Source organism: Abrus precatorius, unplaced genomic scaffold, assembly GCF_003935025.1.
Source record: "Abrus precatorius isolate BTA unplaced genomic scaffold, Abrus_2018 Scaffold9, whole genome shotgun sequence".
Taxonomy (NCBI): domain Eukaryota; kingdom Viridiplantae; phylum Streptophyta; class Magnoliopsida; order Fabales; family Fabaceae; genus Abrus; species Abrus precatorius.
Window position 1 is genome coordinate 2044313 of NW_020874439.1, and position 26552 is coordinate 2070864.

At 34.1% G+C, this 26552-nt stretch overlaps 1 protein-coding gene across 3 annotated transcripts; it reads right to left on the reverse strand.

Moving 5' to 3' along the window:
- Positions 1-24449, reverse strand: LOC113851607 (E3 ubiquitin-protein ligase BRE1-like 1). Of its 3 annotated transcripts, XR_003502215.1 has the most exons (20): positions 23820-24314; positions 22528-22689; positions 22328-22412; positions 18958-19185; positions 18699-18860; positions 14877-15070; positions 14720-14803; positions 14501-14620; positions 14193-14379; positions 13947-14107; positions 13795-13866; positions 12138-12214; positions 9704-9898; positions 9070-9142; positions 8851-8937; positions 5219-5356; positions 4944-5146; positions 4689-4854; positions 536-848; positions 1-423 (listed from the first exon to the last, which is right to left on the reverse strand). XR_003502215.1 is itself a non-coding variant. In XM_027482135.1 (19 exons), exons 1-19 carry the CDS (start codon positions 23934-23936, stop codon positions 717-719), a joined length of 2643 nt encoding a protein of 880 aa, XP_027337936.1. In that variant the 5' UTR covers positions 23937-24449; the 3' UTR covers positions 9-716. The 3 variants fall into 3 exon arrangements, 2 of the variants coding, with proteins under 2 accessions (XP_027337936.1, XP_027337937.1); XM_027482135.1 differs by having other exon boundaries at positions 9-848; positions 23820-24449; XM_027482136.1 differs by having other exon boundaries at positions 48-848; positions 14910-15070; positions 23820-24312.
- Between the last annotated feature and the right edge of the window lie 2103 nt (positions 24450-26552).

A 26552-nucleotide genomic window follows, 5' to 3' on the forward strand; every position in this document is an offset into this window, starting at 1 on the left:
CTAAAATACTATAAGTGCGATTAAACCTTAAAATTTCTAGTTCAAAGCACTAGCTGCAATACGCTACAATTTATACCAAAATGGAGCTTTCGTATCTTTACACAACATCAATTACAATAACATGGCATATCACCTACAATTACACAGATTACAAGCTGTTACAAACAAAATTGAACGACCACTTTTAAAAACTAACATATATACAAAAGCCTTTGAAGCCAAAATTTGTATTTCTGCTATTTCAGCAGGAAACAGGACTACAGACGTAAGACATTGTCATTGCACTCTAAGGAGTAAACTTCCAAGGAAATTTTCCATGAAGGCCAATTCAGACTTTTGAATAATTTGTATTATTAATTGCATGGTCGAAGACCAACCTTCGTGACCTCTCCAAATCGCATTGGATGATGTATTTTGATAAATCTGCAAAGAACAAATATCACGTTTCCTATGGCTTCAAGTTCTTTCTATTAAAAATGTAAAACTGAACATCCCAGATTCAAAAAAGAATACAGGTGGTACCAAGAACAAGTACCAGTAAAATTAATCAGTTTTGGTCCAAATGAAAGGAGACAGGCACTCATTGATCGCTGCCATTGTTCCTTATCTCAACAGTTGGCATAAGCATACAATTGAACCTCTTAGGTATACACCAGATCTTTTTTTAAAAGAACACCGGCCTCTGCTCAACAAGCAGGAGAGAACCAAATTTCTAGTTACAAATAAACAGACTTAACATCATTAGCCCCAAAGCTAGCAGCACATTGTGGACATTTGCGATACCTACTCCCAGCAACTTTCTGGATACAAGAGTAGCAGAACAAGTGGTAGCATTTTGTAATTACCACCTGACAAAAAAAATAGATACATAAGTTTTTCACCCCAATAAAAAGTCAGATTTGCTTTGCTTTCTTTCAAATTCTAGTTTGAAAACAGAGAAACAAGTGACAAACGTGCACACCAAAACAGAGCACATCTCACAATATATCCAACAGTGACCAGTGCAACAAGGCTGATATAACGATAAGGAAAAAATCAGAACATATTAGCTGTAGCCCAAGACTTTTACACCTCATGTGTCTACCTTAATCATGCAGTTGATATCCATCCAAAGTACATGTGATAGTGTAGAGTTAATTAGGATTACCTCAGCATACAAGCAAAAAGAAATTTCAGAATAAGGCTAACATTTTGTTTTGTTTTTCAAAGGAGCACAAAACCAAGGCACTATCATCTTGTGTGTTGCAGAAGCTGAAATTTGTCATAAAGACAGAAGGGAGGAATGGTGGGTGATGAACTACACAGGTTAACAAGTCAAAATCAATAAGACAGCCAGAAGAAAAGTAAAATGAATATGGAGTAGGGATCCTCCAGAAGAGTCACAAATAATAAAGACAAAGCAGAAAAAGGAAACACTAATTGCGTACAACTTGAAGAAACTGTGCTCGCAACTAGCCTCCTTGACAAAGGTAGTCGGAAGGTTGGAAATAGAGGTTTCAAAGAGGCAACGCTAAAATTTATTTTCCCTGATCTGTGGAATGAAATTGACAACAGTGAAGTAATTCCCTTTGGTGGACACTGATAATGTATATTAGAATTCATAGTGTTGTCCTAGAACATGTTCTGCACTTAGAAAGAGAAGAAAAGGTGGAAACCAAGCATATCTTTCTAGAAACCACGTATCTAGAACTGAGTTTGAAATGAAAACTTTTGGCATTTAAAATTTTCAAAATTTAAGCTGGAACATGTATATCAGAACAAAATCTAAGGTTTTCAAAATCGGGGTGGGAAGGATCTAATCCAACGACCCTGCTTTGCATTGTCCATTTCACATGAAACACAATTCAGATGATAGTGCGACTCAAGAATGATGAAGGTGCAATTCTGGTCCCATACCAATTCCCCCTTGGATCTTTACTAACAGTTAACTGAATCAGATTGAATTGCATGAATCAAATCTAGATTCATAACGGTTTAACTACAGCAATCAAACTAATCATGCCAAGCATTTATTCTTCCTCTAGCATGACGTACAGTAACTATTAGAATGGTTCATAAAATAAGACTACATTAATCCACTAGTCCTTGAACTATTTGGAAATTTTTAAATAGGTCTTATACCTTAGAAGTCTGTAATTTAGTCCCTAAACTTGCAAATCATTTTTAGTTGCATCCTGGGTTAGGGTTCTGTCGAAGATGTCAAAGTACAGGGACCTATTTGAAAATTCTAAAAAAGTTCAGGAACTAAACGACTGGTTTAATAATCCAGCAGGTCCCTAAGCTATTTAGAAACTTCCAAATAACTTGGACAAGGATCAAGAATATTTTGTCAAAACTTTGACAGAACCCTAGACCCAGAGGCCAATTAAAAATGATTTATATGTTCAAGAACTCTATTGAGATCCCACATCAACTACAGCTTATAAAGGTTAAGAACTTTGAGACAATCGTCACCTTGTGAGTCAGCTTTTGAGATTGAGTTGTACCAAGCCTAAATTAAAAATGGTCGTCATTCCAATATTGGGTCAGCCTTGACTATAATAAAAAAAAATAAAATAAATTGATGCCACAGATTTTTCCAATTCAATTAACTTGACCTCATGAATTTCCCAATGCAATTTACTCAGCCACAGCTTTCCCAATGCAAACAAGAACAACAACCAAGTCTTATCTCACTAGGTGAGGTCATCTACATGACACAATGCTATTGAGCTTGGTAAAAAACCAAATTCTCTAAAATATTATTTATTGCTAGATCTCTATTAATAATTTCCTCTAAATATCTTTTAGGTCTTCCTCTAACACTAGGCTTTCCCAGTGCAAAAAACTAGACTTGCTATTTCCTTGCTCTAGATATTCAATTTTGAGCATTAGGAGATGTATTATGATCTCACACCAACTACATAGATGACCAAAATAGAGCTTATAAAAATTAAAGCAATCCTTACCTTACGAGCTAACTTTTAGTATTGAGTTAAACCTAATCCTAAATTTAAGAACTCAAAGTATAGGGATCTATTTAAAAATTCCCAAATAGAAATAGTCAATGGATTGACAATTAATTTATCATCAAATCAATAATCCCTTCCAGAGTAGATTCACAAATGTATATTTGAAATTATACACTTTCAAAGTGTTAAGGACCACTTAAAAGCACAAGTACCTAAGACTTGCTACAAATTTATGAACAGATGTTAAAAATTGCAATACAGTTCACAGAATCAAACACATGTATATCTGGATGGGACTTAAGCAGGGATCACAAATCACATTATCACAACTTGAAACAGAACGGATGGGTATACAAGACTCTCTTTAAAACCAAGCAAAAGATTGTACAGGTATTCTGGCTATGGGAAGGAAAGGGATACCTACCAAAAGATTGTCGTCAAATTATTCCATTAGGTAATTTTATATTACATAAAATTTCAGAACCATTGAATAGAGAATTTGCATTAAGTAGGTCAAGTCTACAAAGTTTCATATAATTCAAAATAGCAAGGATCACACGTTCAAGGTTGCTATGATTCCACATTTTACATTTATAACAACCAAGCATTATCTCACTAAGTGAAGGCCAAGTACATGGATCACACAATGTCATTGAGCTCAGTCAAAAGCCAAATTTTCATAAATTTCCCTCAAGCTTATGTTATGGACCTATATTTCAGTGTGCTTTTAAGGAACTATATTTCGGGGTTCTAAGTGTGTATTATTTATTCTACCGTAGAGCAGGTTCAGTAGGTTCAATCTAAAGGTGCAGGAGAAAATAAGGAGACTAAACTTTCGTAGGAGTGTGACTTCAGCTTTTATGGCATTATATTGTCTCCTTTTCTTTTCCATCATTTTCTTTTTCTGTCGAACAAAAAATAAAATTGTTTATTTCATGAATAAAATATTGTAGTTGCAAGGTCAAGTCAGAAAAGACTAAAATCTGGCATAAATTTTGAGGCATTTGGTATAACTGCTGAATTATTAGTTCAGTATCATCACACTTTCTATCCCACCGATATCAGGAAAGGGTCATGTGATCTCTCCTGGATGTCTACCTACATGGAAAGGGTCCTTTGTATAGGAGAAAGGGACGACGAGAAAGTAAAACTTTTCCAACGTGGAACTTGAAATCAATGTCTTTTTTTTATCCTTTATCCTTTATTCTCTTTCATTTTTTAGGAAAGCAAAAGCTATTTCATTATTATTATATTTAACAAATGACCCATTCAAAATTAGGTATTGACATTAAAATTTTGAAAAAAAAAACAATCTGAAAAAAAGACAGATTTCTGATTATTGAGTTGTTTTAAGCTTATCAAAGAAAGCAAAAATTACAAGTACCTTCTAAAATAAGAAGTATTTATAATCATAAAAAAACGAAATACAACATAAAATCTCTTAAACATAAATCACCTTTTTATATATTCTTTAAATCACTTTTTCAAAAATCTTAAACAATAGAGTCGTTAGATCCATTAGATGTGAAGCTAATCCCCACTCCGGAATCAGCTTGACCATAACAAGGTGTTTCCAATTGGTTTTGGACCCTTTTACTGCAAGTCCACCCACAGTGAACTAAATTTTGCCAACTGCTACAAACCTCAAGGCTAATACCCTCCAGCATTCAATTGCAACTCTACAAACTTCTTTTAAGAAACCCACATCTAATAGCTCTCAGCACATTAAAAAATTACCTCTTTTGCTCTGTCTTGGCAGACACTGCACTTGACAATTTCCCTATACTCTTCAAGTTCCTGCTGAAGCTTTTCAGTTAAGGAGGAGCCCTCATTCTGTTCTTTAATGCATAAAAACTTTCTCCGAGCAACCTCCAGATCCTCCTCTACTCTTTTCTTGGCAAACCTAGTGACAAAAAGACAAAAGGCTCACAACTGTTGTGGACCAAAAGCATTAGAATAAAATATAACTTGTACACATCACAGACTAAATACCTTTCTTTCTCAAGTTCTACTTGTAACTCCATACGAATCACTCGACTACTTCCAATTGTAGAATGCATTTCCACCACTGTATCCCTAACCAGTTGAGATTGTTTTCTAATATCAAACAGCCTTCTTTGTGTATTTTCCCAAGCAGCAGAACTTTCAAGCTTATCCTCTGCAAGTCTTTGGAGCTGATCTGAACAAAACTTTAACTGCATACCAAGTAAACATTAGTCAACTCCATATTCATAATTGAAGTGCAATTTAAATCAAAACCCAACTACCTGATCCTCAATTCTTGAAGCTTTCATATCATATAAATTCAGGGATATGCTTGCTTGCTGGATCTCTTGTTCCATTACCCGCTTCTCCATGACCAATGAATTCTGCTTCTGTCTTGCCCTTACACCCTCTAAAACAAGCTGCATCAATAACACATGTCAATAAATATGCAACAAAAATAACAAATATCATTATAACAATATACACCTGGTCTTCAATCATAATAAATGTTCAATGTATAACAAATTTTGGCTGACAAGAAATTGCAGTTCTATATTCTGCAAGTAATATTTTCAACTATTTCAAGATGACATGTACCAAACTCAAAACACAGAATTTGCTGAGATCTCAAATTAATAAAAATGAAATTCATTTTTCTTTGATTATACAAACGTCCACCAACCCACGAACCTTGAAGATCACAGAATGATATTTGATATGCAAGGGAACTTTGGTAGTATACAAGTGAGGATGCTTGCGAAGATGCCTTCTCTTAATAATTTTATCATTCTACTAGTCAGCTTATTCAGTCCTATGGACAAGCATCTTGGTTACTTCGATGCAAGGGCTTCAGTTTTTCCTCTTATTGTTGAATTTGGGCTTTAAGGCTGACTCAACCCCAAAAGCTAGCTTATAAGGTGAGGATTCGTTTAACCTTCATAAGCTCTTATTTAATTATATCTTCTTTAACCTTTATAATGCTTTTTCAAGACACTGTATTATTCTAAGATGTAATCAAGACACAATTGGATATTTTTCAAATATTCTAACACTTTCCCTCAAGCTCAAGATAAAGTTTTTACATATAGACCCTTTAAATATAATATGGGCTTCAACATGTCAAAATGATCATCATCCTGAAGAGCTGGTTGGAATGTAGTTCTTTTCCACTTCTATTTGACGCTACCTTCTCGGATACCCATCTCTCTCTGCTTTTTTAGTGGGCACGTCTCTCTCTGGTTTGGGGGTGGCTCCCTTCCCTCGTCTGCCTATGTTTTGCTTCCATCATCAGTCGCTGGAGATGGAGTAGTTGTTGTTGGAGCTGCAGCAGCAACAGTTGCTGGAAAAATAGGGGTTGACGAAAACCCAAAACCCCAACAAGAACAAAAGGCAGAAGATGGAAGCTGAACCTCGAATGAAGAACAAGAAGAGAGGCAATGGTTATTTTTAGGGTTGGGCTCACGGGTTCTTTCTTTGGACTGGGTCGAATTTGCGGCCCAACCCATTTTTTCTGCAAAATCGCCATTTTTCTGTCATGGCTGCCATTACTTCCGTCACCCCCATGTGCGTAACAGCTGCCATGGTGCCACCACTGAAAAACACCGTGCCTGTAATGGAGAGCATGAAATCCACCACCGATTCCCATTATGGCAGTGCCATAACAGTTATTTGATAACACTAAGCATGACCATGCAAAAATTCATCACCTCATGACTCATTACTGAGATAGGAGAAACCACCATCAAAATAATTCAATATGATGGGTTGATATTAATCACAACCGATTTATCTGTCATTATTTTGATGGAAAGAAGTCACCACAATTATCATAATTGGAAGAGAACATCATGATAGACAACAAATAGTTTTGGAGGGAGAAGAGGGGAGGGAGAGTGTTTGGGATTGAATTGGACTGGCGACCCTCCAAGCCACACGATGTTTGGCACAAAAATTGGGACTAGATCAAGTCTAGGACACAGATAAACAAGGCCTGATGACATCTAGGATTGAGATTTCAGACATATCCAATCTAGGACAACAAACCATGACTAGATTGCATCTGAGGGCAAAAACCAGCACAGCCAAACCACATCTGCAACAAAAACCAAGGAAAAATCACATCCGGGAGCAAAAGATAATGAGGACCAGACTGCATCTAGGGCTGTAGATCAATGGGGCCAGATCACATCTAGGATAAACACCTTTGTAATTCTCCATGCTAAACTAGTAATAAAAACTTGAAAAGTGCCATTCCAGTAGTCAGAATAATCACAAAGACAATGCACAAGTTAACATAATATAAAAGGATTGGGCCAACAAGAATGTGGCAGCAACTACCAGACAATACTAAGATCACTTATGATGGACTGCTGGAGACATTAGAGACCATCAGCCAAAGAGAAAAGGCTTTGTGTGTCAAATACAACCTAACAGACGTTGTAAAGGAGAAAAAACCCCAGGTATGGAAAACAAATGTGTACAGATCTAGACAAGCAAGGCCCAGAAATTGTTGGTGGAAATAGGTCTGTCACACACTGGTACATGCACCAAAGATGGTGGAGGAAAATGCACTCGTATCCTTGGGATACAAGACCTGAGATTTGGGCAGCAGACATTTCAGCCCAATGTGAATCTTTCAGTGGGATTCCAGCTGGAAAGGTTGCCCGAAAATTTTTCCTTCAACTGCAAACAGCAGCAAAGAGGAACGGAGACTGCTGGGACTGGGAGATTAAAAATGCATGCAAATAGCTGGGGAGGTTTATAATAGTAATAGGGACATCACTAGGCAAAATCAACACAGAACATGTGGCCTGCAGCAGAAATTGAAAAACAGGATGCAAAAAGGATGACACACAGCAATGGTGTTTTGAAATGGTGTTTTGAGAGACAGAAGGTGGAACATAGCAAGACAGAAAGCTAATTTCAAGGAAGAAAAAGAATGATGAAAAAGCATAGCTCAGGATTTTAGCAAACTCAGCAACAAAGTAGTGAGGCAGATCACCAAGTATCATATTGTTCTAATACCATGTTCAAATTACAAGATTTTATATTGAGGAAATAGTAAGAATACGTACTTTTTGAACTCCTAAGTATTATGATGTGCTACAAATATAATGTGATACAAAACATAAAGTACTAACCCTTTAACAAAAACTAGGTCATAATCCTAACTAAATAAGGAAACAAATCATGAATTAAGAAAATATAGAAACCAATCATAAGAGATAGTAAGGAAAAATGGGAAAATCCTATGACAATCTTAAGATACTTTTCAGGTTAAATAATACTAGACATTACTCTTTGTTTAGTCCCTTCCTTACGTGAAAAACTGTTTACAAATCAGTCCCAACTGTTTATTGAAGTTAAAACAGTTTATTTCACGTAAGGACCACTGAAAAAAAGATGTGTTAAGTGAAAGGATTTCAAGTATAGAGCTTTATTCGTATCAGGACCAAAATAAAGTGCAAATTTATTTCATTTATGGACTAAAATAAAAAATGGAGTCATGTTTCAGGGATAAAATCTAATAGCATTTTAACTTCAGCAACAGCACGGATCAATTTGTAAACATTTTTTCATGTAAGGACCAAAATAGAGTATTTTGTGTAGGAACTAAAATGAAAAATGGTGTCAGGTGTATGGACCAAATTTATAATTTAAAAGTTAATAATATAAACAATGAATGAAAGAACAATAACATATAACAAATGCAGAACAACCAGAATAGAACAATACCATCAGGTTAGCTCTAAGTTCTGCAAAACCAAACCAATTCCCATTCAAGAATGTATGTTTTATGAAATACAGAGGGCCTTGTTTATATGAGATGGAAAATGCAAAGGCCACACAGCTTTAAATTATAATCACTTTTAAAGTAAACTGTAAAGGTGTAACCAATTTCAAGACAAATTACCTTAATATTATAATCGTCTCTCTCGGTAATCTGCTGCAGCAGGTGTTGGTTTTGAGTTTGCATGTCATCATATGCTTGTCCAATTGTCTGAGGAAAATCATCTCAATGTCAAAAGATCAAAATTAACATTGTATTAGTTATAACAATTACAAGCTAATAATCAGTAAAAAGATCATTATGTGGCAAAGAATTCCATCCCATTAAAATAAGAAATCCAACCTCTATTTCAGATAAGTAGGCCTCATTTTCTTCGTTCTTAGATCTCAAGACATCAGACAGTTTATACATTTCCCTGGAATAGGAAAACATTATGAATATAGTTAACCACCATAAAGATAATAGAGCATGGAGTTAACGGCATACAATTGCAAGCCAGATATGAGATCTTATTAGCTGCTTTCACTTAAAAAAATGCAACAACTTCCACTCTACTGACAAAAAATAAGCAAACACATTCAATAACTGAAAGAAAAATGAAGTATCAAGTTTCAAGCTCCGAAGAGACAACCCTCAGCAAGTACACAACAATATATTACAACTATTTTTCCTTATGCTAACATATCAGGAGAATTTAAGAAAGAAACATCAAATAGGAGCATTTATAGAATAATAATGAAGTACTGTGGATTCAACAATCGGAAGCTCACACAGAAATGCAGAGAGAAGCTCATAGAAAAGATTAACAAAAACAAGTTTTTGTTTCTTAAATAAGAACTCCAGCAACCATAATTATTAGAAAATGAAAAATGCATCTGAAAGCACCTACTATGAGAGGGAAGAAAAAAGCACATGTAAGATAAATATATTTGATCAGACCACACTCTCAATGAGTAACAACAAATTACGGGTTAACCTTTTAGAAGCTTCTAATTTCTGTCTCATGTCTGCTATTTCAGCTTCAGCAGCAGCCAGCCTTTGTTGAGATTTAGCCTCTGCTTCAATGGCTGTCTTAACTCGATGTTCTAAGTTGTGCTCATCTAGAGATGATTTCAAACTTTGAACACGGGCCCATGCTCTGTACTCTGCATCCCGCGCATCCATAACATCCCTGCAGATGCAAATTTCTGTCAGCATTCTACATATTTGTTTCATGCATTTGCTGACCTAGCATGGCAATTACCCCAAACAAGGACTAGATGAGACAAACAACTTCACTATGTTACTAGTTTAACCAAATTTCTACCATAGTCAAAGCCTACATGTCATTTTTTTTAAGTTAAGTTGTGTCTTAAAATTTGTTAAAAGCAACTTAAGTTAATGAAGTCAAATAGTTTGGAAATTAAATTATGTATGAATTGAGTGCAAGACTACATATACAGCTAATGAAGTTACAGAACAATGAGTTGTACCCATTTAGTAGAAATACATTATAATAGCTAAAATATCCTCAACTCTAACAATCACCCCTTATGGAACACATCCTCATTCAAGCATGAATACCAGTTTATCCAAACTTTGAAAAAAATATGGAGGAAGTAGAAGCAAGCATATCAGTGCTTTAGTGCTTTTCCTTTTGTCTGTGTAGTGCCTATGCTTGTTCAGGTTTTTGGCCCCATTGGTCTTCTGTTTAACCTAGACTCTGTCCTTGGGGCCTTCAGATGTCATACTGTTTTTAAATTAATAGAGGGAAAAACAAATAAAACCTATACTCTGCTTTTCAGCTTGAAGCTTCAGCACCATAAGTTCATAGCTCTCTATCTCACTCACCAAAGTCAATTATTCCAGGTTTCCAACATCAAGGAATGATAAACACTTTCCCTCCAATCTCAAAAAAACCTGCCAAAAATCATGTTTTTCAGAACTGGCTAGAGTGACCCAACCCATCATATTTGTGCATCATGCAAACATGCATGAATCAAAAAATTAATCCCAGATTTGCGATTCTCGCAATTCAGATGCACTTCAAGTCATTGGAGACCAATTTGTGGTCAAAACTGATACACTTTGCAACCAGTCTAGATGCTCCATGAATCAAATTGAATCGAGATATGAATCATTTCATTCTATGCATAGTAGTTAATCCCGGAGCAGCCGACTCCAAAAACGCTATAGCGGCATAGTAGATAGCGGGATGACTGCTATTATGAAATTCTAAGTATACCTATTATAAATTAAGCTACACACATATATGCTAAAAAATATAAAATTAGTATCCAAAACAGAGCAGGAAAATAAATATAGAGAAAGAAATAAAAAATAAAGAAGGGAAATAGAAAACAGATAGTTAGTTAGTCACTGGAAATTCATCAGTAGTTTTGTTGGAGATGGAGAAGATGACTGAAAAATGGGTCACATCGTAAGCTTCCCTGGAATTGAAGATGAACATAGATGAAGACGACAACTAAAAAACGTCTGAGTAACATCAAAAGCTTCATTGGAGATGAAAAAGATAAATGGAGAACGACTTTGTCACATCAGAAGCCTTGCCAGAGATGAAGGAGGACGCCGGAAGCAAGATAATATCGCAGAAAACGAAGATGAGAAAGAACAAAACGAGAGAGAACTGAGAAAAACTGAGAGATGAGAATGAGAACTTAGGGCTCACAAGGTAGAAGATATTAGAAATGGAAAATGGGACAAAATTACAAGATTGCCCCCATTTAAAGTCATCCAACATTCTAAAAGGGAGGGCAAAGTCGAGTTTTGGCCAGGGATGAAATAGCCGCTGCTATTCTCCAGCAATTTGGCCGCTATTCGCGGCGCAGTGGCCGCTCCACTAAAATGCAACAATACAAGCTCTTCATAGTGGCATAAGTGTACAAACTACAAAGGCATGATCACCCTTAGCAGTCACAGACAGTTGTGTCAGATGTAGTGACTTGTAGTCCGTAAGTCTGGTGCAAGCATCAGTTACCCCGATCTCTCTCTATAAATACATCTTAAATCAGCTTAAGATTAACTTGAATCAGCTTAAGATTAACAATAGAATATTCATATTCTCTTCATATTTTGATTAAATAAATTCTCTGGCATGATTTTAACATATATAAATTATTTAACTTGTATGTAAAATTTTGCAATAAGCGCCATCCCACTATTGCACTATACCAGTTTCACCCATCCACTCCACACCACTATCCAGGACTGATAATGCTGTTAATATTGTGTCTCATGTACAATAAAAAGAAATTTTAATTTTTTTTAACTTATTTCCACAATTCATCTGTCCTAAATTTTCTCAGAAGGCTCCTTGCAAAGTTAAAACTTAAAACTGAGTTACAAAAAATAAATAAACCAGTACAATCCAGAAAATCAAATGTATTCAAGTTCATAATTGAAACTCGAACCTTGAATCAATGGACTCACGTCTAAACATTTCCAATATCAACTTCAAGTCCCGCTCACTCTCTCTCAAGTCTTGAGCCTGCATCAAAAGCAAACGAAAGCTTTCAACACAAAAAGGAAATGAAAGATTAGAAAAAGAATTGTATCTGCCTTCAAGCTTAACTGTAAGAATTTATGACTTTGCATGCATAACAATTCAAATTAATAATCCCTATTTATTATCCAAGTAAATTAAAATGTCAATAATGCAGAGAGAGTAACGAGAACCAGCACAGCCTGGTTAACATGGTCATTCCACTTGAGGATATCAGATTGTGATTCAAATTGTGAATCCCCCAAGGTAACTTTAGGGATTGTTTGGAAAGGGGAGTTTTGGAGGGGAGGAAAGAGGAGGGTAAAATTTCTATTTTAATTAAATATATCTCAATTTGATAAATTTGCAAAATTAAAGATATAAAATGCTAAATTAGCATAAACATAATGTATCAATTATTTATTTATTATCACAAATGACATATAACTTATTAATTTAAAAATAAAAATTGCCCTCCTCCCCTTCCTTCAACTCCAAAATCCCCCTCCCAAACAACCCTTAAAGTCGTGAAGTATCCCATATTAAACCATAATCCGTAAGATTCTTAAAATGTGAAATATACCTTCAATAATTAAGATTTAAGATAGGAGATAATATTTGAAAAAGATACTTGAGAGAAACTACATCAATTGAGTTAACTGGCACTTGGCAAAAAGGAATTTATGGACAAAGTGAATACAAAACTAATAAATACAGAATATAATTTTCAACAAAAATTAATGATCTAATAATTCTAATTGTGTTCCCGGAGTTACAAACTATCTAGGCTACTAGGTAAGTGGAAGTGTGGAACAAGTATTTTATTCTGCAGTTTCCACCACTCCCCCTCAAGCAAGAGCATAGATCACAGAAGCATCCTGCTTTTTGCAATTTACAAAGGTGTTGATTTTGCCAAATGTAATCTTCCAGTTAAGATTGCAAACATTATCTGTGTTTGGCCTGTTAATGGAAGACTGCATTAGATGCAATGTAGAGTGCTACCTGATTGAAACAAATTAGCTTCATATTTCCAATCTCTATCTCTTAAGAGCTGTATAATGATATACATTCACATGCTGTGTCCTATAACTCAATATCCTACTTTAGCACTTGATTGAGCAACAAAGTTCTGTTTCTTGTAGTTGGATAAAATTAGGTTACCACCAAAGAGAACACAATAACCTAAGGTTGACATTTAATCACTGGAAGACCCAGCCCAATCAATGTAAATAATCTTGCCTTCATGGCCTCCTTTTCCAAGAGATATCAAGGCCATATTGTATCTTGAAATTTTAAAAAATTCCCATATCACTGTATCCATGTCAATTAAGTATAAAGGCTTCATGAATCATAAGACGTTGCTAAAACAGATCAGGTTATACTGCACAATCTTTTCTGTTTTGCTTTGCGCACAGAACTACCATCCAGATCCCAGAGTATCGTTCAGAACCAGTCAAATATAATGTCATACAATGTCTTATACTATAAAATATAAATAAATAACTGAGACAAGCTTAAAAACTGCTTAAAAACCACATAAACCGGTGTAGCTAAAGTTTTTGTGAGTCAAAATACAAGTAACATACCACAGCAAGTAGCCTCTTTATCTCAGTAAGTTGACCAGTAGACCTAACAGATAATACATCACATTCATTTACCTGCAATTTAAAACAAATTTTTCAGGACCTGTGATTTTATGCTACCAAAATGTAAAGTTCATGTAAACAAATAGACCAACCTTTCTGTCAAGAATACTAGAAACAGACTGCACATCTGCTCGGAGAGAATGGATATCCGAAGCTGATTCTTTATACTTACTTAGTTGGCTTTGCATAGACCCCATTTCCTCAGGAAACGAAGAAACCAGAGATTTAAATTCTGCAATAATTTGTTTCCTTCCTGAAGCCAAAGCAAGGGAATCACCATAATAAAACCACACAGCAATAAAATAGCATGCTTTACGGGAATACGGGAGAGTCCAAACCTGGTTCTCTTGCTTCCTCGTTCAGCTTATTTTCAATCACATTTCTTTCCTCTATCTGCTTCTGTATCTCAGAGCGTATATCAGCCACTCTAAAATCTGAAACTGCCACAGATCTTTGAAAAACATCTGCTAAATCATTTTTAATGTACCACTCCCTCTCCCTCCAAGCAAGATTATCCTTCTCAACCTTCAAGAATATAACAAAATTTGGTGTTTGGAGATGGGAGGCAGTGTCATTGTCAGAAATATATCCTAGGAAACAGGACAACAATCAGAAGACATAAATGAAACTACCGACCAGTTACAACCTGTAGTTTCTCATACAACGCCTGGTACTCAAGAACTTCTGATTTTGACTTCTCTATCTGCTCTCTAACCAATTGGAATGCAGGGGAAGAAGTAATACACGACAAATTCTTCAAAGTGTTCTGATGCAATCATTCAACATCAAACATTATAACATAAAAAGAAAATAAACATACATGAATTGTATATCATAAATACTAACTAAAACAAGGACAACAAACCTGAAGATCACACAACTGCTGTAATAATCTTATTCTTTCCTCATGAAGACTTTTCAGCTCCATTAATCGAGTTGAACCTTGGTCCTGAGAAACTCAACAATTAAGGTACAATATCCTACAAATTCTAAAACTAAATCAAAGAATTCAACAACAATACCAATAGCTCCTTCAGAGCAGATTCCATATCTACCAAATCCTTTTGCTTGTCTCTGATCTTATCACTGGCAATGTGCGTACTTCCAACATTTAATACTGGGAGAACTGCCCCTTTTGCTGCATCTCTTTCTGCCTTAAGAGTTGCAAGTTTGTGATTGCTTTCATCTAAATCTGCAACAGTGCTTGCCAGTTCCCCTAAGTAAATCAATGACAAGACAAAAAATAAATTGCATATTACAGCCCAACCTTTAAAGCATAAAATAGATGGCTAGTAGGAGCATATTTTTTATCTTTTCACTTTTACTTAGCCCTTTGGAGGAAGAGAAATGAAATAAATATTAAAAGTGCATGTGACATCCAAAACAATTAAATTATATACATCTCTGTCAATTATGACAAAATAAGGTAAAAACATGTACGGAAGAATCTTGAAAGATGAAAAAAAGAAACAGAAATTTTAAATTATAAAATCTAAGAAGACATTTGGTTCCAGCTCCCTTCCAGGCTCAAATGCAGAAGAATGCCAATAGTGAATTCATACATTCTGGTTCAGCATGGAGAAGAAATGGTGATCCATGATTCCAATAAAACCTTAAATTTCACAATTTTGTCCATAATGGGTGTTTTTGGTTTCACTTTATGTAGTTTCCTAATTTATGACCATTTGTTTTGTATTTATGTGTCCATTGCACACTAACTCAATGTAATGAATACAGAAACAATGAAATAAAATGTGAATCCATCCATAATTGACCCATACAATAGAATGGCAATGACCATTCTATCCTCATTCTGAGTCAGGAAAAAAAAAACTTGATATTAAACTGCTGTCAATGCAAGGTTGATGGAGTTGCACGCTTGCAGCAGTTGCACTCAGTGGACGAATATATTGAATAATCCAAGTTTGTGGCTCATGATGCTCATCAAGTTCCTAAAATTCCTGAGAAACAATTCATGGCATATTTTATACATGGATGCATGATCCTCTAGCGCAGGTATTGATAATGGAATCGGCTTGCACAGCAGTCTATATTATCAATGATGGCCCCAGATTCACAAACCGGGTCATTCTGTTAGAGGGAACCAGGAGTTGCATACGGAGAACAATCATACTCAGTTCTAAAAATCTGAAACAGAGAATTCTAGTGGAGCTATGACAGGAAGTAGGCATGGCAGAACCAGAACAGCGGGTTAAGGAAGTGAATACAACAGGGCGCAGAGGTAACAGCAGAGGTGATAAATGGGATTTAATCCTACCAGGAGTTAATGGAGCAAAGGAAGAAAGGCTTGTGTTACGAATGTGGCCAGCATTTTCATCCTCAACACTATTGTCCAGAGCAACATTTAAAGATAATCATTCTGGATGATGATGATGATGAATCAGGTTCAGAGGGCAGCATTATAGCCCATGAAACGGATGACTGTGCAGAAATAGATTTTGCCAAAATCAAGGCCAAAAATCTAAATAAAGCCTTTATTAACAAGACAACCCTTCTAGAAATCTAATTTGCTATCAGGACCCACTTCAACAAGGAACAACCACCAACAATCAACTGCACATGTTCCAACTTCCAAGAGATGTAGAACAAATGCATGATGGAAGTCCAAGACTATACCACCCATGGTAGTCAAAATCAAGATTCTACATAGGATTGGAGAGGGGGTGAAAGATTGTAATTCGTAGGATCGTAAGATCCTACAAAATTATATGAATGCATGTAAAATAGTATAAATATAAAGATGAGGGAAGCTAAACAAAGATAAATGAGGGAAGCAAGCCACCTTCAACTCATAACAGAGATAGAGATATGCCCACTGAAAACAGAGACAGAGAAGAGAAGGAAGAGATGGATTAGGTAATGTATTCTAATGGAAAGACTATTTTACCCTTAAAAAAACTTAAAGTCATTTTAAGGGCAAAAAGGGAAAGTCAGATTATTTTTAAAAGATAAGAAGTCCTTTTTACCCTTAAAAAACCCTAAAATCTGCTTCATTCTGATAGAAAGGGATAGTCGACAGCTTTTACTCCAGCAGCACTGTTGCACTGCAAATTAGGCTACGATGGCTGCAAATACAGATGCGATGGCCACCACAACAAAACGGTCCACTATGACAAGGTTGCCGGTGTAGAGAAGAGTGTCAGCACAGACAAGGTTGCCAGAGCAAACACAATCATTGCAGTGAAAGCTTTAGGGATTGCAGAGGAGAGGAACAAAGTCAGATTAGAGGAAAGGTTTAGGGATCGCAGAACAAAATCAATTTTGCGGTTTCAAGCAAACTGGGTCACAAAGTGGGTTGCAGGTCGTTAGGTTAAAAATTGGGTTTGAAAACACGGGGAATTGCTGGTTTTACATTCTGGCACGGCGATCCCACCTGATCTCACTAATTCAAAATCCTGGCACCAACCTAGCACGGAAAGGGGGTTGGAGATCGTAAAATCATGCAATTTTACATTCTGGCACGTGATTTTGACTACCATGCTACCACCTCAATCATCATAACCCATCAATAGCCTAGGTGTGAAAGCTTTTAATTGACAGATTCAGGAATAGAAATAAAAAAACAAGACACAAGGCATGATGGGATGATGAACAACAATGATAGCTCAGAAAGTTGAAGCTAGGATGAGGATTATGGGAAGCCTTTTATGCATGGATACGCAAGAAAGGTTGACATATGCATGTTGTATTCCCGTCTGATATGGATACACATACAATACACTTGCATCTGTTTCTATTTCATTACTAGTGATATTTTTTATATTTTATGGAATTTTTTAATATTTCCCAATTTTTAGGGACATTTTTTTGTAAAATTGTTATTTGACTAATATTAGATCAAAATTATCATAAAATATTGAAAATCATACATAAATATAAGTATATTTTAGTTAAAATATCTTGTTATACTTGTATCTTAATATTTACAAAAATTTCCATATTTGAGTATCATATTGTACCCAATAGTACTCATACTTGTACCCGTGCATCACATGGAAGAACATATACTCTATGCTTTATTTACCACACAATTTGAACCAGACCCCATCTTTCAAATCTTTTAAGACAATCATCTTACAATCTTTCCCGCCAATTGTGATCCCGATCTCAGCTGTAACTCATTGTTTACTAAATTGGTGGAATCATCACATAAAATCGTAGGATTGGTACCCAATCTTTCACTTAAACCTGAAAACCCATGGCTGAGCCATTTTCTGACCAAGCCCCACATACACCCTAAATGACTAGTTTTCAGCTGTACCTCTCTTTCTCTTCTAGTTCTTGTGTGCCTGTGGTGCTGCCTTGTGCATGTGCCCACCTCTTCTCTCATCTCTTTCGTTCTGTGTTTCTTGCTTGTGTGTCTGCTTTGTCCTCCAGTACATCCTCTATCTCACTCACTCACTGCCTATTTATGCTATTTTATAAACGCATGAATTTATATGCAAATATTTATGAATTTTGTAGGACCATACATACAAGCCACAAGTTATGATCCCAACTCCCTTTCCCAATCCTAAGCTAAATCTTGATTTTGTATACCTTGGATCTGTGCAATACCACTTGCTCATCTGGCCAGGAGCAACCATGTTTTTTTTTAAAAATCATTAACATCTAACGAGTCAACTTCAACGTACCCCTCAGAACAGAAAGAGAAAAAAATACATACCAAACATAGGCGCATGCGTCCAAATTTTACAGGCATTGAAATCTCTGTGGTTTCAACATATTTTTTGTACTTGAAACAAGTTAAAGATTTCATACCATATGATATAATTTCAAAGCAAAAGGATAAAATGTAAGAGAGCACAGTAGACAAAATTTACCTTTTAATCTTTCAAGGTGAGCTTTATTTTTGGCATAAATATCTCTCCGAATTTGGAACTCACTTGCAATAGTCTTGTGCTTTAAATGAAGTTCACTGAATTCCAATCTCAAGTTTTTAACTTCCAATTCTAGATCAGCAGACAATTTCTGCCTACATAAAACTATAGACAGGAAGTGTAACCAATAGAGCAGAGAGACTGTTCTGAAAGTATAAGTCTAATGTTTGACAATCATACACAACAAGAACTCATATCTTACCATCTCCAGGAAGCTTTTTCAGTAATGCAGCATGCAATCCATCCTTCAGAACCCAAAAGTTATCAATAGCAGTCACTATATTTTTTAAAACGCTTTTAGCTTTTTCAGTAGTAATTTCTCTATGCTCTTCCATTTGATTTGCAAAGTTATATGTGGAGGAACATTCAGTTGCACCAGTTTGCATAAGTCTGCTAAGGAAAACATCCTGAACAGTAGACGGACTACCATCTAGCAAAAACAGACCAAAGGATCCTTGTTAGCTAATTATGTCCCCAACATACAGACATTTAATAAAATTCCTGATTCAATATCAAAAGAACAAGAAATTTAAAGATAGAATTTGTAATGCCAAGAAACATAGGTAGCAAAACACCATACATTGAAAGTAATTCAAACTTCAGCTCTTCAAGGGAGTCTTGAAGAAAATAGACACATCAATACAGGTTTGGGAGACAAAAACATCAAAAACCAGAAACATGAAAACTCCAAACATCATTCCAGGCTGTTAGTTCCAAATAAGTATTCCAAACAGATTGAGAAAACATTGCCAAAATGAAACACATTTAAATTTTAAAATAAGAAACATACGCTAAAGACTTTCTGCTAGATATAAAACTATTTCAAAAAACAATTAGTCTAATACTATCATTGGCATGAGGAAGAGAAGACATGAATGAATCAAAGTTTTGAAAATTTAAAACATTTTGTCATATCGATAAAGGGAAAAGGGAAGAGGAAAAATATGAATAGAAAAATTCAAAATAATTTTTTTCTTCAACTCAACTTAGTGCACCTTGCTCTATTCCAAAGATAGTAAACAAGCTGCAGCAGCGCAGTTCTGCTTTCATGAACAAAATAGCTCTCTTTCAATTATCACATAATCTAAAAGTTAAATTATTTTTTCAATTTTTTACCTCATCTGAAGAAAATCACTTCTATTTTTCTAGATGTTTTTTGTTCTGTTGTGTTTGAAAACAAAACAGTAAAAAAAAATTTAATATGCAAAATATTAGACAATGTTAAAACAAGTAAATCAACTGTAAAAAGCTTTATTCAGATATTTTTTATATATTTTCTTTTTCTATGTTTATCACCAAATTTGAAAAGAGATATCCTTTCTAATTTTTTATCTTTATTCTTTTATCACATTGCTCTTATCTTAAGAATTTGTAATCAAAATTAAAAAATCATTTATTATTTTTCAGATTTTTTATTTATTATAATTGTTTAAATTATTTAAAATAATAAATCAAATAAAATCAAAGAGAAATACAAATAAAAAAAAGTGCATTAAATGTGGCTGCACAGCACTACATAAAGGACCTTGGAAATTCAACTTTGTAAGAAGTATGTGTGTAACATTTCTATCATAGAGTTCATATTGGTTACTCTTATTATCAAAAAAAATAAAATAAAATCCATGGCCCTGCAGCTTTCTCAGTGCAGTCTAACCAGTCCTGCAACTATCCCAATGCAACTCACACCCACATCAACATAAAAATCAGTCAACAATTTCCATGCTCCAGATATCCAATCCTAAGCATGGAAGGGTTGTACAGAGATCCTACATCAACTATAGATATGGCCAAATTAGACCTTATAAAGATTAAGGCAATCCACGCTTCATAGGTAACTTTTTGGAGCAAGTTAAGCTCAACTTTGTAAGACTAAATTATATCCATTCCCAAAAACCAAACTAGAATCTGCTTTCCAATCATTTCATCTCTAATACTAAATTAGAAAAGGACTCATTTTCCAGTTTAATAATTCCTAATCCTAATCAATCAATTACAGCTTTTGCACCAAATATGACCTTAAAACTAATATCAGCTGGGGATTTAACAGTCTAGGCTAAATGTTTTAGGGTGTAGTATAGCAAGTAAATCAAGAACTTGGGTCAGAGGTTGGTGTAAGACTGTAAGAGTAGGCTGCAAAGCAAGCAGCAGTAACTATGAAATACTGAATTGATAGAATTAGATATGAAGTATATATAATGGCTCTAAAATATGATTTTCTTGGCATGTTTTATAGGTCCACATACAAAAGATTATATAAGGAATCTATCAAAGTAGAAGGAAACAGACCAAGCCTTGCTGTAAGTTGCATGAAAGAAATCAATTGAAGAAATTTAAGCTAGGTATAGGGCTGGGATCTAGGTGAATAAGTTCCACAATATGATAATTACTTTTAAAAGAACATAAAATTAAATTACATCCAATATAGATTCATCAAAAGTTATCCAAGAAAGACCATGATAGTGCTCTAATCCTATAAGGAAATAGGTTCCCCACTAAAAGTAATACCAAACCAAGGATGGTGCAGCAAAATCAAAGAATCAGCATTTAAACATAAAACAATGACCTAGAAAAATCTAAATAGTAGATAATTTAAGTTCCGTTTAGCCAAAGCCCTAAATGAAGACAGGAAAAATTACTTGATGAATGAAAATGAAGCATCCAGGCCTATAAAACATTATAAAGCCTAAGTTATCGAACTCTAAGGTTCCAATGGGGATTTCAACAATAAGACACAAACAATTGGGAGCTAGAATTAGCTTTTACACAGCTTTATTAGCTGTGTTTTTGAATTAGATTGATTTGCTCCTAGAAAAGATTTTCTTTGTTCCAATGTCCTAAGACTAAGAGATAAGCTTTCAGCTAAAATTTAGAGCGCAGAAAGCTATTCCAAACAAGCACAAGGCCCTTAAACACCTTGCAAGAATGATCAATCACATTGGCTGAATTGATATCTGAACCAAAGAGCTACAGACACAACTAGAGATATTTAGGCAATTAATGGTTGGTTTATCTGGAAAGTTAGGATACAATCTATAACTCTAGTTGATTTTTATGCTTAAACTTAAACCAAAAGTAATGAATGCATGAGATGCATGTTGCCCATTTAAATAAAGAAAGTTCCCTCTTTTTTCATGCCTACTGATATAAATTTACATCAATGTGGTACACAAAATAATAGTTGGGGACACACTAATGAAAGATCACAATTAATAACCCAAAAGAAAAGTATAAAATTAGTGTTTGTATACACACCCAGCACAGAAAGTAACATATTTGGTAAAATGATTTTGACCTCCATGGATCAGTTAATTTTATATCTTATCTATTTTATACAATATACAATTATACATAGAACAAGCTTTCTAGCATACAATGTTCCTCAAATTCTATAAACTGAAACCTTCTGCCCAAATTTTCAATCCTTTCCACCAAAAAGAAAAATCAAGGATCAGATGTTAATTGAACAAAAACAAATAATGTGTCAAATAAATGCACTTGAACAAAGAATTAAATCAGTCCTGCAACAAGACAACAAAAACAGAACATCAATGGCCACCAGCAAATGATCTCACCTTCCATGACTGATGCAAATCTAGAATTTGATTTGCTGCTTGACTCTCTAGTACGTTCTGAAGATGACTCCAAATCATTAACCAGCTATGCACACGATGGACAATACCCAGTATGTCATTGTGATATAAATCAATGGAAAAAGATGATGATATAATACTACAGAAATATTATAAGCAAAAATGAAATGGGAGCCAATTACATGTTCCCAAGAGTTCTTGACCACTGCTAAAGTGGAATCATATGATCTTTGCCTCTGCTTCAGTTGAGAAAATTTATTCTCAAAAGCTGCATATTCTAACTTCTGAGCTTCTAATTTCTGTGTAAGCTTTTGATTTTGATACTGAAGTACAACAATATCAAGCTGCAACATAAGAGAAGAATGCATGAGTTTAAATAAAACAGCAACCCTGTTTATTAGCTCAGTTCTCCCTATGTACTATGTAGCGAGTCAGTACATGAAATCCATATAATGTACCAAATACACAACCTACATTGCCATCCAATTAAAGTTCCCCAAGGCAAGATAGGGTAATAACATTTATTCAGGATTTGTAATCTGGAATAATCATATGAGCATTACTTTACGAAGTAATGAAAACTAAATCAGAATTTTCCTGCATAGTCATAAATTTCTCTTCTCATAATCACTCAATAGTGTGCAATGACAATCAAGGAATCAAATGAATTTAGTTAGAAAATTTGCAGTGTTTAGACCAAGAATATCATTTTCATCCTCAACACAAAGAAAAGGGATTGGCAGGAGCATAGGAAAACTCAGCCATAAAAAATATAGATTAAACCCAAAACAGGCTGAAGCCACAAAAAATATACTGCAGCTGATTAGAGAAACACATTGGCAGATGTTCAAAGGACTGTAATATTATCAATCAATAGACAATCAAGCATATAAAAAGTTGAGAAAGAAGAGCAAGGAGTTATAATTAATGCACTTGCACTAACAAAGTAAAATATCATCCATTACAGAATTACAAAAAGTAGAAATGAAACCTATTAATGTATACCTAATAAGCAAATTACATAGGGCATTTGCTTAAAACCAGGTTCAGATTAACAGCAACATCAACCAAGCCTTACCCATTAGGTAGTCTCAACTAGATCAAAATAGACAACATATGCATATTATCCAATTTCATTAAAAGCATAAAATAAAAAATGAGTTCATCAAAGGGCCAACAACTAATAATCAGCCACCTATTTTACGAAAAACAAAAATAAGCAGAAAAAAAAAGGGCGATATTATAAGCAACTTTCAGAAAATTATTTTACTTGCAAACATTCTAGCTAACCATCATACATAATCCTCTATGCTAAGCCAAGAAAATTCAAGCAACAGACAACAACTTTAACTTAAAAGCATTAAAGCTATCTCCAGAAAAACAAGAAACTCGTGAAATGCTTCATGTTAGAAATCTGAAACAAAAACTTCAGATATTAAAAAAAAAAAAGCAATGGAATGAAAAAAAGCGGCACCTTTTTGTCTTCAGAAACAGGTAAGAAGGGTAGTTTCTTAGCAGTAGCAGCGGCAGGTGTAGGGGACAAGGAGCTAAAGTGACGTCGTTTTCTGTCAGAGTCACCCATACTCCCCATTGAAACCACACACACACACACACAAAAACCCTAGAAGCCAACCACTTCACTCACATCACAAAATTTCAAAATTATTGGTTTGAAAAACATCATTCACAAGGTGCCCCAGTTACTCGAAACACAATCACATACTTCAAATCGAAAACAAACACAGATTAACCAATCCCGCAAAACCCTAATTCAAACCCCACCCAGTAATAAACCCAAAATATAGAAAATTAAAGAAATAAAAGCATTTTTTTCCTTTGCTCTTTCTAATCTACTTCGTGACCTTGATGAGAGGTACCAAACCTAGGGTTTCAATTTCAGTATGTTTTTTTCTCTCTCTATAAGTTCCGTGCATAGCTGTTTTCTCTCTTTCTCTGAAATGAAACGCGAAAGGGGAGAGAGAAATGATTTTGTATTTTCTACAAAGAAATGGTTACAGTGAAATTTTGGCACGGCTTGGAGGGTAGTTTCGTAATTGACGATTCCCGCAGTGAGAGAGGCTTGGATGCGTGCCAAGAACTCCGTGGTGGTGGTGGGGCTATATTCGGGAGGATAAATTTCATTATTTTATCACTCTTTTTTAACATCATAATTATAAGTATTTACTTTAATTAATAAGTATGCATTGTATTAATATTATTAAATTAAAGTAAAATTACTAAATGAACAATTAAAAATACTTATATATAATTATTTTAAAATCTTATAACCATAAAAAAAAGTAATATAATTATTTTTATTTTATAAAACTCTAAAACATATTTTTATTTAAAAATTTATGCTTATAAATTATATACAAAAATTTATTAATAATCTTAAATATATTATTAGATAACTCTAAACTAAATTTAAAATAATAAAAAAGAGTAGTATATTATATGTTAAAACTAATAAGTAAACTTACAAATTAACAAAAAGTAAATGTTAAATATATTAATTTTTTACTTTTAAAATTATCTTATTATTCTTTAATACGGGGCTATCAAGTAAGTTCTTAATGCGTGAAAAATGATATATATATATATATATATGCCTTCTCTAAAATCTCATTTTAACTTAATTATCTATCATAATTAAACATTTGACAATACATATTAAAGCACATCATACATTAAGTCAAAAGTTTTACGTAGTTAGTATGAAATATCAAATATGTCCTAACTCTATTTTCACATGCTACAAATATAATACATCGAAATTAAAAAGAAATAAGCATCTTAAGGATAAAGTACCAGCAAACATATCTTATAATATATATATATTTTCATAGTAAATTTATAATCAGTTTAACTGTCAATCATCCACCAACATCAATCCAAGTAATGTAAGGGAAAGTTTACAAGAAATGGAATTTTAATCCTAAGTAAATCAACCACTACTAATGGAGCCACACAAGGGTTATCAGATTTCCATATAGTATAATGTATGATAGCTTGATTGATAGCATTATAGTCCCATTAACCCATCCTAAATGAAAATACTATGCATCTCAAGATTGTTCTTCTATTATTCATCATGTTCTCAATTATTTATGCAAAAGAGACACAATGAACAAAAGGGTCAATATATTCAACACATAAACTATTAAGAGAGAAGAAAAAATAAAAAAGCATTTATAAACTATATGTGTTTCAACTACACAACAAAAATTACATTTATATTAATAATAGCAATAATTCATAATATTTAAAAAATGTTCAGTTACCTAATTAACATAATTACAAAGATAAACTTACCTTATTATTATAATTACATATATTTAACACTCCCACAAGGTAATGAAGCATATAGGTCATATGCACTAAATTGAACACATATATAATAATACAAGGACCTCTCAATGATTTGGTGAATATATAACACCCTAATTTTATTTTTTATTTTTTTGTTTTAAAAATGGAAGAGTTTCTAAAAAAAAATCCTTTAGCTCAAGCAAAATTTTTTAGTTCAAGCTAAAATAAAAAGGAATTGTCCATCAGTATTTTAGCTCAAGCGAAAAATTCTCTACTCAAGTAAAAAATCCCTCACTTAAGCGAGAATGGGTACCAGAAATTGAAACTATCTAGTAGATTTTCACTCAAGTAATAATGATCTTGCTCAAGTGAAAATATCAGCAAATGTGTAGCAGATTTTGTCTGGTTTTCTTACTTAAGCGATAATCGTTTCGTTCAAATAAAAATCCTCGAGAAAAAGGGGTATATAAGTAACTTCAATGTTTTAAAGCTTGGATTATAAGCCAAGTAACTTTTCCTCACTATTTTCTTTGTTCTCTCTCATTCCTTTTCGAGAGAAAACTCCCTTAACCCCCAAACTATTCTTAAATCTAAGCTTGGACGTTTGTTTCACTCACTCCCAAGCAAGTTTCTTAAAGTTTAATCTCTCAATTTCATTTTTATTTCTCCATTTTCTTCTTTCTCAAAAGTGTTCCACTTTGTAATATGTAGGAAGAGCTTAATCTTTTGGACAATATCTTCTACAAATCTTTTCGCAAATTTACTCATCAAGGTAAAGAGAGCTCTATTCTATCATTAAAATATTATATATATTTTGTGCTCATGAAAGTGTCATAGTATGCTTTTTTATGAATTATTGAAAACACTTTTAGGTTTATGTGTGTGAGATTATATG